This window comes from Triplophysa dalaica, chromosome 23 (assembly GCF_015846415.1).
Source record: "Triplophysa dalaica isolate WHDGS20190420 chromosome 23, ASM1584641v1, whole genome shotgun sequence".
Lineage (NCBI taxonomy): Eukaryota > Metazoa > Chordata > Actinopteri > Cypriniformes > Nemacheilidae > Triplophysa > Triplophysa dalaica.
This window is the reverse complement of record NC_079564.1, coordinates 5,852,147-5,867,332: the sequence shown is the minus strand read 5'-3', so window position 1 is coordinate 5,867,332 and position 15,186 is coordinate 5,852,147. Positions and strand designations below refer to the sequence as shown.

General features: G+C 41.7%; 2 protein-coding genes across 5 annotated transcripts; both read left to right on the top strand.

The window, feature by feature from the left end:
- Positions 1–251: 251 nt before the first annotated feature.
- Positions 252–4,101, top strand: naa50 (N-alpha-acetyltransferase 50, NatE catalytic subunit). Of its 2 annotated transcripts, none has more exons than XM_056738344.1 (6): positions 252–382; positions 511–736; positions 1,858–1,991; positions 2,071–2,190; positions 2,398–2,464; positions 2,598–4,101. In XM_056738344.1, exons 2-6 carry the CDS (start codon positions 729–731, stop codon positions 2,773–2,775), a joined length of 507 nt encoding a protein of 168 aa, XP_056594322.1. In that variant the 5' UTR covers positions 252–382; positions 511–728; the 3' UTR covers positions 2,776–4,101. The 2 variants fall into 2 exon arrangements, with proteins under 2 accessions (XP_056594322.1, XP_056594321.1); XM_056738343.1 differs by having other exon boundaries at positions 1,855–1,991.
- A 310-nt stretch (positions 4,102–4,411) lies between these two features.
- Positions 4,412–13,849, top strand: LOC130413345 (basic helix-loop-helix domain-containing protein USF3). Of its 3 annotated transcripts, XM_056738459.1 has the most exons (8): positions 4,412–4,517; positions 5,193–5,283; positions 5,381–5,445; positions 5,962–5,993; positions 6,088–6,170; positions 6,259–6,355; positions 6,512–7,929; positions 8,014–13,849. In XM_056738459.1, exons 3-8 carry the CDS (start codon positions 5,399–5,401, stop codon positions 13,360–13,362), a joined length of 7,026 nt encoding a protein of 2,341 aa, XP_056594437.1. In that variant the 5' UTR covers positions 4,412–4,517; positions 5,193–5,283; positions 5,381–5,398; the 3' UTR covers positions 13,363–13,849. The 3 variants fall into 3 exon arrangements, with proteins under 3 accessions (XP_056594437.1, XP_056594434.1, XP_056594435.1); XM_056738456.1 differs by having other exon boundaries at positions 6,512–13,849; XM_056738457.1 differs by having other exon boundaries at positions 4,435–4,605; positions 6,512–13,849.
- Positions 13,850–15,186: the final 1,337 nt, after the last annotated feature.

Here is a 15,186-nt window from a genome sequence, read left to right as displayed (position 1 = left end):
AATATTAAAATAAAAAGGAAAGTTGTGTTAAACTGTCTGGCACTGTATTTCAAATAAAAGTTTCTAATTATTATTATAAATAGAGACGAGGACAATATTTTTGGTACAGTACCAGATATTATCCCATCACATTTCAACACATTGTAGACCATTCATATAGTTTTTCTTTACAATAAGACCCAATGGATATTTTGTCTATGCGTTAATTTTTTGTTATAATTTAATTATTTGCCAGTTTATATGGAGATAGACTTTTATTTCAGAACGCAAGTTTCCAACACGTCACATCCCGTTTTTCTATTTCCTGTTACTTGTTGTCAGTGGTGAAGGTTGACAAGAAGCAGCCTCCCAGAACCGGCGTTGCCAAATCCTCAGTTATCGCGTAAGATGCACTATTTATTGATTTTAAATCGTTGGTACTCTGTAAAGCATTAAATTCATACACAATTCTAAGAGAATTAAATTACCAACTTTTTCACGTAAATGTAATTAATTATTATATTTTCCTAGGTTAAGGTCCTCAACTTGCGTTATTTGGGGTGATTTGGTCCACAAGATTTGGCAACCGTCGGCCACAGCAAAGAGGCAAATGCGGACTGCTTAGCTCCTTTGCTAGCAACATACATGTGGAGGGGATCACATCCCAAACTCTGCCCAATTTCCCCTTTAAACTGCCAAATATCGTCAACTTCCCCTGTATCCCTCACAACAAACGTGTATTCATCAACATGAAAGGGTGAGTAAACGCACCGAAAAGGATCTTTTCGCCACAAGTAAAGTTTTCCCCCTTTCAGTCTCTCTTTTTTCCAGCAGGGGGGTAGTAGAGTTGGTCAAATGCTAAGCTGCTAGCTCTCTACGCGCTTAATGTGCATGAGAGAAATTTGCGCCGCAGTTTTCACACCCATCCCTTAGTTCTTGCTTTGCATTCCTCTCCCCCTTTCTTCAAAAACGTTTTCTAAACCAACGTGTTCTGTGTAGCTTATCTAAACCCGTGCAAGCACAAATGGTACGAGTTGGGTTCGTGCCAAACTGGATCGTGTGTCGAATCTAAATCTGAAAATGTTGAGTCAGTCTCCAAGTTGCTATCTTGGTTAGCCAGCCACGCTTTTATTTCTTTGTGATACGAGGTCTCACGTCAGGGACGCTTGTTTGGGCATTAAAGCTTGTTGTGCTCCGGTTGTTGTTTCATTTTTGTGAATATTAGCAACGGATAGGTTTGACAGAAGTGATGTGGGATCTTAGCTTGGTAGCATATCTTTACAAATGACACGGTGAACACACTTCATTGGTTTATGAGTTTCAATTTTGGCTGATGAAGTGTGTTTGGCCGTGGAAAAAGACCGAGACAAATATGAGTTACATTATTCAGAAGTGTCATTCATTTTAGTAGCTTTAAATCCACAATCAATGTATGTGTGGACTGACGACCTTTGTAACAAATGTCCACTTTTGTAATAGTTTCTTAATGCTATGGTTATTGATTGTTTGGAATCACTGGCTTTTGATTTTGTGAGGGACACAACATCATCTGTACACCATATTTAGTGCACGTTATATTTTCATCTGTCATCTCATCCCGCCACTGCCTGTCCGAGTGGCGGCGGTAAACACGTGACCAGCAGCTGTTCTCTCGGTGCTGTGCTTCAGCATGCTGCACTCTATAAATACCTCCGTCCAAAACATAAAAAAAGAGTACTGTGTTTTTAAATTTACCAAATAATTTAGATGGAATTTGTAGTGTGTAATTATGAATTGTTTCGATACAATGCATAAAAAACATGTAAAAGTTCTTGACATGTGGATAAGAGGCATCATTCAGTACACGGCTAGTTGACCATTCTGCTTTCGTTCTAGTAGCCGGATCGAGTTGGGGGACGTTACTCCCCACAACATTAAACAATTGAAGCGTCTGAACCAAGTGATATTTCCTGTGAGCTACAATGACAAATTCTACAAAGATGTTCTGGAGGTGGGAGAGCTCGCCAAGCTAGGTAAGAATCTTCTGTATTCCTTACATTGTCCAATTTTTTAAACGGAAATATCTCTGCTAACACAATTGATACTTTACAGCATACTTCAACGACATTGCAGTCGGTGCCGTCTGCTGTAGAGTGGATCACTCTCAGAATCAGAAGCGACTCTATATCATGACATTGGGCTGTCTAGCACCTTACCGCAGACTTGGCATAGGTAAGATCATGTTAATAGAACAACCGCATGCATTTAAATGTTCGCAGCCATCACTTATTGTACTTTCCAAGTTCCCGACTGATGGGTGATGTATTATGATTACATCATCAGATTGTTGCTTTAGAGGAATTTACAACAGTGATGTTTGTTTTTTGGTATTTGCACTTTTATCCTGTTATTAGTCGTTAATCTTATTTTTGTTTGAAGGAACAAAAATGCTGAACCATGTGTTGAACATTTGTGAGAAGGATGGCACTTTTGACAACATTTATCTGTAAGTCTAAAGACACATAAGCCTTGTTACCTTTAAAACAATGTCCACAGCAAACTTGGGCTCTGAATACAAATGCATTAAATTCACTAAATGTAAATAAAATATTCCATTTTCCTCCTTGTGGTTTCAACAGTCACGTGCAGATTAGCAATGAGTCTGCAATTGACTTCTACCAGAAATTTGGCTTTGAGATCATCGAGACAAAAAAGAACTATTACAAGAGGATAGAGCCAGCAGATGCCCACGTTCTTCAGAAAAGCCTCCGCAGTCCATGTGTGCCCCCAGCAGGAGAGCTACAGAAAGCTGACTAGGGGATGAAGAAGACTCAAACTGGTCTATCCCCAAATGGAACTCTTAACAGATGCCCCAGGGTTGACACACTCACCACTTTCTTCAGAGAACATTTTAGACCGAAAAAAAGTCAATTACATATTTGCTGCATTTATTGTGCAAAATCCTTAGTCCCCCAAAAGTTGCATTTTTTTTTATTTGTTTCTTCATTTAGAGCGTTGAAATTAAATGGAGGTTTTCAAGCAGAATTCATAAGTGCTCCAAAAAGCTGCTGACTTCTTATTGATCTGACAAGGTGAAGGTTATGTTTGCAAAGCATACTGTTTGCATTTGTTGTAGATTTGTTAAAGGTAAGGGGACATAGCTTTGCTTGGACAAAACAATAGAACTAAAGAGGTAAAGTCTTTCTCAATATGACTGTTGCCGACTCAAGATGCCCTACTTGGCAGACCTTGGAGTAATCGTTTGAGTCGTCAGTCATTGAATCGGAACACACGGAATCCTCAGAACCCGATAACCTGAGCCATCGGACACACAGCAAGGAAAACTACTGGTGGCTGAGACTTCCTGTTTTACCATACAGGCAATATGCAATGTTGGAGTGTTGCATATGATGCAATGTCTCCCTGTGATGTCAGCCGCCTCATTCTGTCTTGAGGCAAAGCCAGTGAGGAAAAGGAGCACAGAGCCCCCTCGAACAAGAGAGTGGTAATACTGTTTTAGTATGGGGGAGGTTACGGAGAGCTGTTTTTGAATGTTTAGTTTTTTCCGGCCCTTTATTTAATAACCCCCATTTTTTAAATTGTGGATTGAGTCTGACTTTTTTCTGGGGTTTGTTCTAATGCTGCTGGTGAGATGAGTAATTGTTTCAGATAGCAAACGGGAATGACTTTTATGGGCCTTAATGGTTGTGTTGAATATGGTGAATGTGGTTCTGTAATCATTTTTAAACCACAACGTTAGAGGTTAGCACTGTGTGATGTGAAAGTTTGACTTTTCAGGATCTGAGTGTTTTTAAATTTGAACCCTACCTTCTCACTCTTGATAACACTTGCCGCAGAACTAAACTTATTCTCCCACAGTGTGCGTTTCAGTGATGTTCACTGATTACCACCTATTTTCCATACACTATGTGGGAGTGTTGCAGGTCAGTTATTTATACGGGACTTTAAGATCCAGATCCCAGGAAAAGGCCAGACTCGGTGCATGCCAGGGGAGACATGCCATCTCCATTGTAGTTAAAGCATGTTTTTGGTTCCTCCTTTCTTTAGAAAATTTTATCTTTTTCTGGAGCTCTATATTGTATGACTTTTAAACCTCTAAATAAAAAAATACTATTTGCATTATTTGTGTTGTCTTATTTCAGACATCAACCTTATTATGTATGCGTTAACTGACAGAGAAGAAACTTTGGGATTTTGGACTGATCATGGCGGTATTGTTGTATTTTGCATTTTTTTCCCGAGTATAATGACAATTATAATGATCCCCAATAATAATAATAACAACAAGAAACAATGTTCACGCGTCTCCTGCTATGCGCTTTTCTTTATGACCGAATCAACTGTAACACCCCTTCACCTCGAACTCGTGATATGATTGGATAGAATTCCGTTCGTCTTCACGGTTATTGGTCAATTCTGAAATCCCGCCTTATTATTTTGTGACTGGCAGCCTTATGCTAGGTTAGAGATGGAGCAAATTGTTTAGGATCAAGAAAGTTTTGACGTGGATATCACATCAGATAATGGACAAGCAGTCGGTAAGTCCTGCATAAGTGGCAGACGCGGTGACAAATCGTGGTAAAGAGGATCTTAATGCAGTTTGTTGCACAGTAATCGAAAACCAAGGCGAGTAGTTCCTCTCGTGTTAGCTCACTGCCAGTTAACCACTAAAGCCATCTTCTAACCTTATGGGCATTGGGAATAAGCCACTTAACGTACTAGTTGGTCTGTTGAGTGTTTCTTTTTGTTGCATTGAATTGCTGTATTATGCCTCAGACGGACACAGACTGTCATCTAACGTAACCGTAAATGTGTCTAACAAGAGCTAACAGGCTAATTCTGCTAGCTAAGTGTGTTTTGGTTTTAAAGAGATGTTAACTTATGCTAATAGTGATGACAGCTAGGACTACGTGTGTCTTTTTGGTATTACATTTATATGTTTTTGGATTGCATTTAATAAAGACGTTGGGTGCGATCTGTACTTTATCTCAGTGTTAACGATTGACATGTCAACGTGACGACTTTTCACTTTTTCTGTAAATAAAGGCTTATAGATGCAAGGCTCATGTTTTCCTCAATTGCAAGCTAATCACATTGTTAATAACAAGGTACAATATTTATATGGGTAAAACATCTTTACGTTCTGCGAAAGCATGATTTCTTTAGCATGTAAATTGTGTACTAATGTTATTGTTATCCCCTCATTCCTTCAGTTGTTTATGAGGACTAGTGGTGCCTGTATCTATGGTCTCCAACATTGCTGAGCTCACACACACATGATAGCTGAATGCTTAGTGCTGGAAGGTAATGCTGTGTTTAACCCTTAAACCACATCATATTGTTTGCATATACTGCACATATTATTTTCTGATCAGAAGTTGTTATGATTTGGTGTTTACAGGCTATAGAGTGTGACGGGATGCCAGAGGTAGTACAGAATCAGACAAATTCCCCCAAACCGCCACGGTATGGATCCTGCTTAAGTATTCTGTTTGAATGGACTGTTGTTGTTTTTGTAGCAAATTTCATTTTACAATCCTTTTACTTGATTTCATATGAAGAAAATTTTGGTGCCCATAGGGAAGTGACTCTCAAACTTTTTTGTTGTAAGGCCCCCATTGTGTAGTGTGCATTAATTGCTGAGCCCCAAATAAAGACATATGATCTTAAACTTAGAATGTTAATTAGAGCAAAAATAAATTCTGTTATACAATGCTGGAACATCAATTATTTTGGTTGGTGGTCTTACTTTTGGGTTCCAGAAAATCTGCAATAAATGTCTATGTTTGATAAAATGCCACAAAATCTGTGGCCCCCCTGGTTCCATCTTGGAGCCCCAAGTTTGAGAACCACTGCCATAGGTTATATTAAATATACATAACTGCCATAATTAATAAACTTTGCAAGATTAAGCAAGGTATTGTCTAGTTGCTTCTGAGCTTAAGTTTTGTGCTGTTCATTTATTTTACTCTGAAATTTCAGGCGGAAGAAAAACAAGGAAATTCACAATGCAGGTGAGAAAGTACATATAATACTAAGCATTGTACTGTTATATATTTTATTAATTGCTGTATTTTTAAATCTTCTTCCATATTCTCTCTTTTTAAGTGGAAAGGCATCGTAAAGAAAAAATCAATACTGGCATTAATCGGATTGGGGACCTTTTGCCTTGTTCTCAGGCCTTGAAGCAGGTAATACTTGTAATAAAGATAAAAAATTTGCACAGTTTGGGTGATTTATTTAAGTTCCTAAAGTTTACTGAATGTCTTCTGGTCACAGAGTAAGAATATGATTTTAGCTGAGGCTTTTCGCTACATCGGTGAACTTAAGCGGCAAAATGATGAAATGCTGCTTAATGGTGCAGAAGAAGTCCAAGGTGAGCCATGCTATCAATACAGTAAAACCTTTGTGGACCCGTTATAAACATTTAGCATATTTCTACTTGGAATATAGTTTAAATAAGTTTCATATTAGATTAAACGCCTGCCAAACTTTAGTATTCATTTTGATTTTCATGTTGATTGTCCTGCAGCGGAGGAGATTAAGCGTTTACGGTGCCAGCTGGAAGACTTGCGCAAAGAAAGTGCACATTACATTGAGCTCCTCAAAGCTAATGGCATAAATTTCCTGGATGATCCGACCATTCACTGGAAAGGGAAGCAGCGTTGTGCAAAAGTAGCCAAAGTAACTCCAACTCACTTGACAAATGGAATAATTGTGTACTCCGATGGGAACAATTCACGTCCTACAAGCAAAGTTTCAGTTCCAATAAATCCAGCTTCTCATCTTGATAAACAACCAACAAATGCTGTAACAGTCCAACCGTCATGCAGTATTGCTTTGGGTACAAGCCAAGGTGTTGGTATTACAAATGGAGCACCAATAAACAAAGTTGTCATTTCCTCTGGTGCTTCACACATACCTGTAGCAACTCTTATTCCTGCAGTGTCCAAGCCATGTCTAACAGTTGTGGAACAATATTCCCCTTTCGCACCAACCACTCCAAGATTGAACCCATCTATGAATTATGTTACTGTTCAAGGTCTATGTTCCCAGGCTGCAGTCACCACCCCGCTCCCTCCACAACGTCAGCCAGATAACCCAACCCCCAGTCTCACTTCTACTACCAGTCCAGCCAAACCTCTCAGACTTCAGCCTATGCCTAGCCTGTCTTCACTGCCTCAAGTTGTGATCAGTAACTCTGTGGCTCCTGCTGCTGCTGTTGCTACCGCTGTACTCTCACAGAATTCACAAGTTCAAACTGTTAGTCCTATACTACCAGCAAGCTCTACCCTTCTTAGAACAAGTGCAACAAGCAGCACCCAGACTACATGGACAACACTACAGCTTGCAGGAAATACAGTGCAACCTGTTTCTCAGGCATTGGTCTCAGATTGTGCCAGCAATTCAGATAATCTTCACCAACCATCTTTATGTTCAGTGGGGACAAAATACTCTGGGCAGCCTACTTCTTTCCAACTCCAACCACAGATTCCTATGCAAGTGCAGGCCCCAACACAATCAAACATTCCAGTTCAGTCATCTGGTCCAAGACCGCCTCGGATATATTCAGCAGTTCTACCACAGTCTTCACTTTTGTCAGCACCAACCGTTGCATCCCAAGCTTTAGTGCTCCAGCAACCATCTGTCGAATATCAGTCAGCCCAGTTGGCTCATACACAACCAACTGTTCGGGCTCAACCTGCATTATTACCAAGAACTCAACATAACTCTAACACCACCATACAACCTAAACCTCCGGTTCAGTCTGCTATGCCATCTCACCCACCTTTACAGCCTACAGTAGTACCCCATGTCCAGTCTGCCGTTGTGCCTCAACTGCATCTCAGTGTGCTGCCTCAAGCTCAGCCAATCATAAATCCACCAACCCAGCCTGCCCTTGTGCCTCAGCCTCAAGCTGCTACACTGCCAGTGTTACAGACAATGCAGGTATTGCAGGTGAATTCGGATGAAACACCAGGTGCTGTGAGCTCATCCCCTCAAAATAACTCTCATGTTGTTATTCTGCAACAGGGAAGTTCGTGTCCAGCACCACAGGTTCTTAGAGAGGAGAGCCAGCCACCCTGCCAGCACATAGTCATAATTCAGGCACCTACACCACAAAGTCATCACACTGCCATTGTGTCAACTGCATCCCCAACTTTATCTGGTCACTTGTCCACCTCAAATACTAACTGTACAATCAGCATGCAGGCAGCTGGGGCAAAGCAGTTGGTAAACATTCTCCCACGGCCCTCAACGCAATTGCAAGCACAAGCACCTCAAACAATCACTGTAAATGGACAAGTATATGTTTTGCAACCAGCAAAGTCACAAGATAAGGGCATTTCTCAGTCTGGTCAATGTGTGTCTCAAGTTCTTCAACCTGCCTGTGAGGAATCCACCTCAAATGTGGCCATGAATTGTTTGGGTGCTTTGACCAGCCTTAGTCATAGCATTTCAAAAGTTTCAAGTCAAAGCAATTTGCAAATATACACCATCACTCCACCGTCTTACACTACAGTGCAACCTGCTCTTCCATTGTGCGGTTCAGACGTCACCCCTTGTGGTGAAACAGTTATTTCCCCATCTGTTCCTGTACCTTCAAATGCTGCTGGCAGTGCGGTTAAAATCCTGCCAAAGAAAAGTAGTCTGACCTCTGGAAATCAAACCAGACAAAGCTCAGTCAGGAGAACCAGATTAGTTAAGCGAAAAGAACGTGGACAGAGCATGCGTAGAATTGCTGCAAAAAGTAAAGCATCTGTTGCAATTACTACTAATTCAAATAATTTGGGTAAAGATACAGTTAGTCAGTATATGAATACCCCTGACAGTGTTAGTTCAACAAGTAGTGGTTCTGCAGTCATTAGTGTCAGTTCCTCAAGTGAAAAATCTAAAGAGAGTTCTGTCTTGCCTTCAGAGAGTGGATCTGTTGTTGAGCCCTCAATGCTTGATGGAGATACTTCAAAGACTGCAGCAAAATCTGTGGACATTGTCCCCTTGTGTAACAGTGTAATGGTTAGTAGTGTTAGTTCACCAACAAGTTGTACTCAAGGTAGCGTAGTTGTAACCACAAATTATGACAGCTTCAGAAAGGAAATATTGACTCCAGATAGCACTCCCAATCCTAATAACTCAGCTGTCAGTGTTGCCTTCTCTTCACAATGTAATACTGTGGATACAGTTGCAGCTTCACTTGCCACATCAAAAGTTCATGTTAACTCCTCATACAGTGTTACATTTTGTAGTGAAACCGACAGTCAAAGTAAAGAAATTACCAGCAATGTTTGCACCAGTAATAAAGGCAGATCAACAGAATTAGAGCCCATTTTAGCAAAAAGATCTACTCCACAAACCAATGTTAGTTCTACCCAAACCAATTCAATAGTCAAGTCTGTACATTTTGCATCTTCCCAACCCCAAATATCAAGTGAAATGTGCACATCCAATAGACGCTTAGACATTTGTGCTGTATCACCCAGAGAACAAACGGTTTCCATCTTGCCACGTCAGAGCATTTCTCAAATTCAAGCTAAGCCCACTGGGGAACAGTTGACTGGCTCTTCTCAAATTCAAACATCATGTAATGTGCCCTCAACTTCTGGTTCTAAACCTAACACCTCTTTGTCAACTCCACCTGTTCAGCTTCCAGACACTTCTAGGATTTCAGATCCATTCAAGTCCCTAAAACAGACATCTGCAATGAATACATCAATGGCAACCACTCGTGGAATTGGTACAGATTTCAAGTTGCCTGACTCTAATATGAACAAACAACCTGGCAAAGATGGTCAGTTTAATGGTGTCACGGAGAAAGTTGTGACAGAAGTAGGTGCCTTTGCTCAAAAAGAGATGGTTGCTCCGCAGCAGGAATGTCCATTGGAAAATGACTCCTTTGAGCCCCCACAAGGATCAAGTAGACAGACTGATTCACCCCTGGCAGGAGGTTCAGGTGGCAGAGGGTTTTCTGTTGCTTCATTGCTTCCAGCAGGCCACAACATCAGTGCCTCTTCAAGCACATTCGGTTCATTCTCTTTTACCTCTGAGCAGGCAGAAATATTAGCTATGGCTGCAAGAGCCATTTTTGAACAGGAGAGCCCAGGCAAAAGGACTGCTGTTTGCAGTGATAACCCAACAACTACTGCTTCCACCGGGTGGGACCTTCCAAAAATGCTGCCAACCCCTTCTGCCAAGGAGAGCGTTAACGACCACCAGGTTAAATTGACAGAGCAGCATGATTTACCCATGTCAAAAACATCATCTCAGGTTCCTGGACGAGGTGCTGCAATTGAGCCATTGGTCAGTGGCACCACTGGCATCAGGCATTCACAGAGCATAGCTTACTCACAGTCTCAGCCTAGTACTGTCACCAGTCTTAATGTTAACAACCTCATCAGATCAAACTCTAGCCAACCTTATCCAGGATCTCCTAATCTTGCACAGCAGGTTCCTGTTCCATCATCAGGGAGTTCTACAATAATGGTGTCTCAGTCTTCCTCTCAAGTTCCCCCAACCTGTTCTGGCCTGTCACAACTTAATGAATATGCACCTTTGAAGAATGCTTTGATGCGAACCCATGTTGGTGTAGGAATGTCAAAAAGGTCTGCCCAAGATGACCTTATTCTTCCAAATAAGCGTTCAAAGCTGTGTCCACCAGGAAATGTTTCAAGATTAGATATTAAAGCTACTGATCATGTCCAAATGATGGTTAGTCAGATGCCCTCAAGTACTTCTGCAATTATGACAAGGAATCACTCAGATGGTGTTGGGCCTCTCTTTTCTGGTAATACTTTGATGAGCACTATTCTTCGACCTACTGATGGGCACTGCTACACTCTGGTGCCAACACATGAACAGACTCAGCCAAGTGTGGTGCACCTACAGCAAGGGCATGTGCAACATAACGCTTCACAGTCTGGACAAAACATGGGTGGAAACCCCTATCTCAAACATCAACAACAGCAAGAACAAAGGCACCTTTATCAGCTACAGCATCACCTAACCCAACCAGAATCTCAGATCCATGGTATTCATCAAAGGACCTTGCTGCAAGACCAGCACGTGCACAAAAAGAGAGGAGTAGTGCGTGGTAGCCAGACAGGACAGGTTAATTTGCAGAAGCAACACCATTTGGAAAAGACTGGTGTGCAGCAACATCAACAACAACAACCTCCCCAGCAACACCAACAACAACAGCCTCCCCAGCAACACCAACAACAACAGCCTCCCCAGCAGCACCAACAACAACAGCCTCCCCAGCAGCACCAACAACAACAGCCTCCCCAGCAGCACCAACAACAACAGCCTCCCCAGCAGCACCAACAACAGCAGCATCAGCAGCAACAATCTCAACAGCATCAGCAACAACAGCAGCAGCACCATCAACAGCAACAAAAAGCACAACAGATTCAACAACAGCAACAGTCACACCAACAGCAGCAAATGCCACCACAGAATTCACATTCACGCCATCAGCATCTTCAGCAGCAAATTCAGCAGCAGCACTTTGGGTCTAGACAAGACAAAAATTGTGAGGCACAACAGGCAGGTCAAAGGGGACATCAAAACCAACATTTGGGGCAGCCCGAGCGAACACCTGGTCAGGATCATGGACCTATGCAACGACTAATGGGGTCTCGTTCAGTGGAGCAGCAGTTGACCTCCCAGGCTAGCAATTCTGTTTCTCGCTCCTCAGATCTTGCTTGCACTCCCTCACGTCAGGAGCGTCACCGTCTCTCTAGTTATTCAGCAGAGGCTCTTATAGGGAAAACTCCTGCTACAGGTGAACAGCGTATGGGAGTGCATCTGCAAGCACCTCGAAACACACAGGACCAGTCAGAATTACGAGGCTACGTAGACTCATCGCGTGGTAAAGGAAATATTAATCATAATTCTCAGAATAGGTTACCCCCTGACCATGCAAATAACCCAGACACACAGAGAATACATGAGTGTGGACCTTTCAAGGCTCTGCTTAGTGGGCATCAAATGGGTAACTTTGAAGTCCAAGTGTCTCGAAGTGGTGACATGTCCAGCAAGTCTGTACCCCAAATCCAGAGAGGTCCTCAGTCCCAAGCAGGATTCAGAATGGGTGCCGGACCCACAGGAGATGGACGTGCACGTGGAACGTATTCAGGTCCACATACTGCTGCTCAAGGCTTGCACATTGGAGCAGGCTTAACACGAGATCAAGATGGATGTCACCAAAGCTTTATGCAAAGTCTTTTGGCACCGCATATTCCTGAGCAAACTGGGCATCAAAGATCAGCACAGGGTTGTACCCCAACGAGTATAGACTATAACTGTGTTCCTGGGACATCTGCTACAGAGCTTCAAGCTAAATCTTCTAGTCCCAATTTACACCTTGCACAGAAAGCTCCTCCCATACGTTTAGGAGACAATAACAAAGGCCACCATTCTCAAGTCAGTGGGAATTTGCATGGTCCACCTGTAAGAGCAGGTCCAACCCACCCCGCAACACCACACAGCAGTTCAGACACAGGACGTACTCAAGGCTCAGCCAGGTCGCTCTCGGCTATTAGTCAGCGCCCCCATCACATTGGACCAGATCCACAAAGCACAAAGATCCGTCCAGGAGATCGACCTCGGTCGAGCAACTTGAGACCTGGCAATCCCTTTGAACCAGAAAGCTCACTGCCTCTTCCATCAGGTGGAGGAGTGCTCATTGGTCGTACCCAAACAGGAAGTGAAGCCAGACGAAGTACCATTGTACGTTTTATGGCAGACGGTGCACAGGTCAGCGGTGAAAACAATTTGGTGTCTGAACAACATCTCACCCAGAATTTTGGTTTTCCCTTTATTGCTGAAGGAGGAATGAACCCGCCACCTCCTATTAATGCCAATGCATCTTTCATCCCACCCGTCACACAGTCCAGTGTTTCTCGCACCCCAGCCCTCCTTCCTGTGGAACCCCAGAACACTCTGCCTTCATTTTATCCCTCGTATTCCCCTGCTCATCCCAGCCTTTCGAGTGAGATTCCCTTACAGTATTTCCCCAATCAGATGTTTACAAGCCCAAGCACTGACAAGAGTGCCAATGCACCTCTTAACAATCGCTTTGGTTCAATTCTTTCTCCTCCTAGACCAGTCGGCTTTGCACAGGCTAGCTTCCCTCTTCTCACAGATATAACACCAATGTCAATTGCGAACTCATCAGGCATCACACCTCATTTATCTAACTTCAACTTGACCTCATTGTTTCCTGAAATTGCCACAGCAATGCCTCCAGATGGCTCTTCCATGCCAATGTCTCCATTGTTGTCTCTTGCAAACACTACTTCCTCAGACTCAAATAAACAATCAAATCGTCCAGCCCACAACATCAGACATATCTTGGGACATGATGGGACCTCTGCTGTCTAAGTCTACAACATTTAGAAATACTTACTCAGACTGCTTGTAAGAAATGAATATGTTTTTAAAAATCAAGTATGATCTTAGCTTCCATGTCAGTATCACTTTTGAACTGCTGGGACAAATACATCAAATCATTACTGGTTGTCTGTTGGCTTTTGGTTAGTTAACTTTTATTGCGTAACATCTTGTACAAATTGTCCAAATTATTTTTCTTAGAAAAGACCTTCCTTATTTAATAGAACATAACTTTTAACTTCTTTTAGTGATGCGACAAAACTGAATGGGTAATAAATGCCGCAGCAAAAAATGTTATAACTTTGCATTTAATGCAAATGTAAATATTTCTGTCTTTTTTGTAAATTATTTGTTTCTTCAAATGTTAATTTTTTTTTCTTCTGCAAAACATAACTCCAAAAGAACTTTTACTTATTTATGAAAATGCTTGCATTGTCTGTAAATATTTGTATAAATAATAAAGTTTCTATCTATCTAAGGCTATTTGCAAAGACTATTGAGGATTTTCAGATTGCTTGTTTTAGCATGTTAATTCCACCAGATGTCAGTACCTTTCAAATACAGCTTTTTCACTTTGCTTAAAGTCTACACAACTGTTTCTAATAAGTAAAAAAAAAAATGAGAAAGACTTTCACTCAATAAGCATTCTTTTAATGCAGCTGGGTCAGGTAGAGTATGTTATAATGGGTGGTATTAGGGATAAAGTTCTTGTCAATTCTAATCTGTATGATTTTGATTATTCTGCAGAACACAAAATAAAATTTAAAGAATATTGGTTTCTAAACAACAGCGGAACCGATTCACTTATACTGTATGGAAGCAAAACCAATGTGAGTGAATGAGAACTGCCGTTGTTCAGTTACCTACATTCTACATTCAGAATAATCAAAGTCATACAGGTTAGAAATGAAATATTTTTTTAGGGTAAATGTACGGTGGCCGCTAGGTGCCACTGCGCTGCAACAGAAGAAAACACATGCAACTTCAGAAAGCTACATCATTAGTTTGGCGACACGTGCCCTGCGAATACTAGCAACATAAACAAACACAGAAACGCGCTGCAAATACTCGCAACACAAACAAACACAGAAACGCGCTGCAGGCTGCACACACGACAACGGAAGTGTTTCCGGGGGACCGCAAAAACGGATGCACCTGATTGGGACGCGCTTCATTTTGACTGTTCTAATGCGTTAGTGGAGTTGTCAGCCACTTGAAGGTAATTGCTTTATAACATTTATTTTAACTTTCTCAACGTAGGTCCGTAGGATATTATTAGCCTGTCGTTTTTAACAGTTTAACAAAAACTATGAGACGTAGTAACTGCTCGACTTACTTAAACAAGTGTCACTATAAAAAAGTTTAAAGGTTTAAAAAAATGATTAAAAACTTATTCTAGTCGACATAGTCAATGTGGCTGACAACTCCACTAACGAATTTGAGCAGTCAAAATTAAGCATCAGTTTTTGGGGTCCCCCGGGAACACTTCCGTTGTCGTCCGTGCAGCTTGCAGCGCGTTTCTGTGTTTGTTTGTGTTGCGAGTATTTGCAGGGCATGTGTCGCCAAACTAATGAAGTATATTTTTGAATTTGCTTGTTTTTTGCGTTTGCATGCGTTTTCTTCTGTTGCAGCGCAGTGACACCTAGTGGCCACCGTATTAATGTGATATATAAAGTTGCACTCCAGTTATTTCCCAGAGATAGGTTACATTACAAAGCGTGAACATCTACATTAGCCATGCGTTGGATCTCAAATATTATCCAATGCATTTTTATCGTACTTGTCTATTCAAACACAAAGAAACTGACAGCAGGA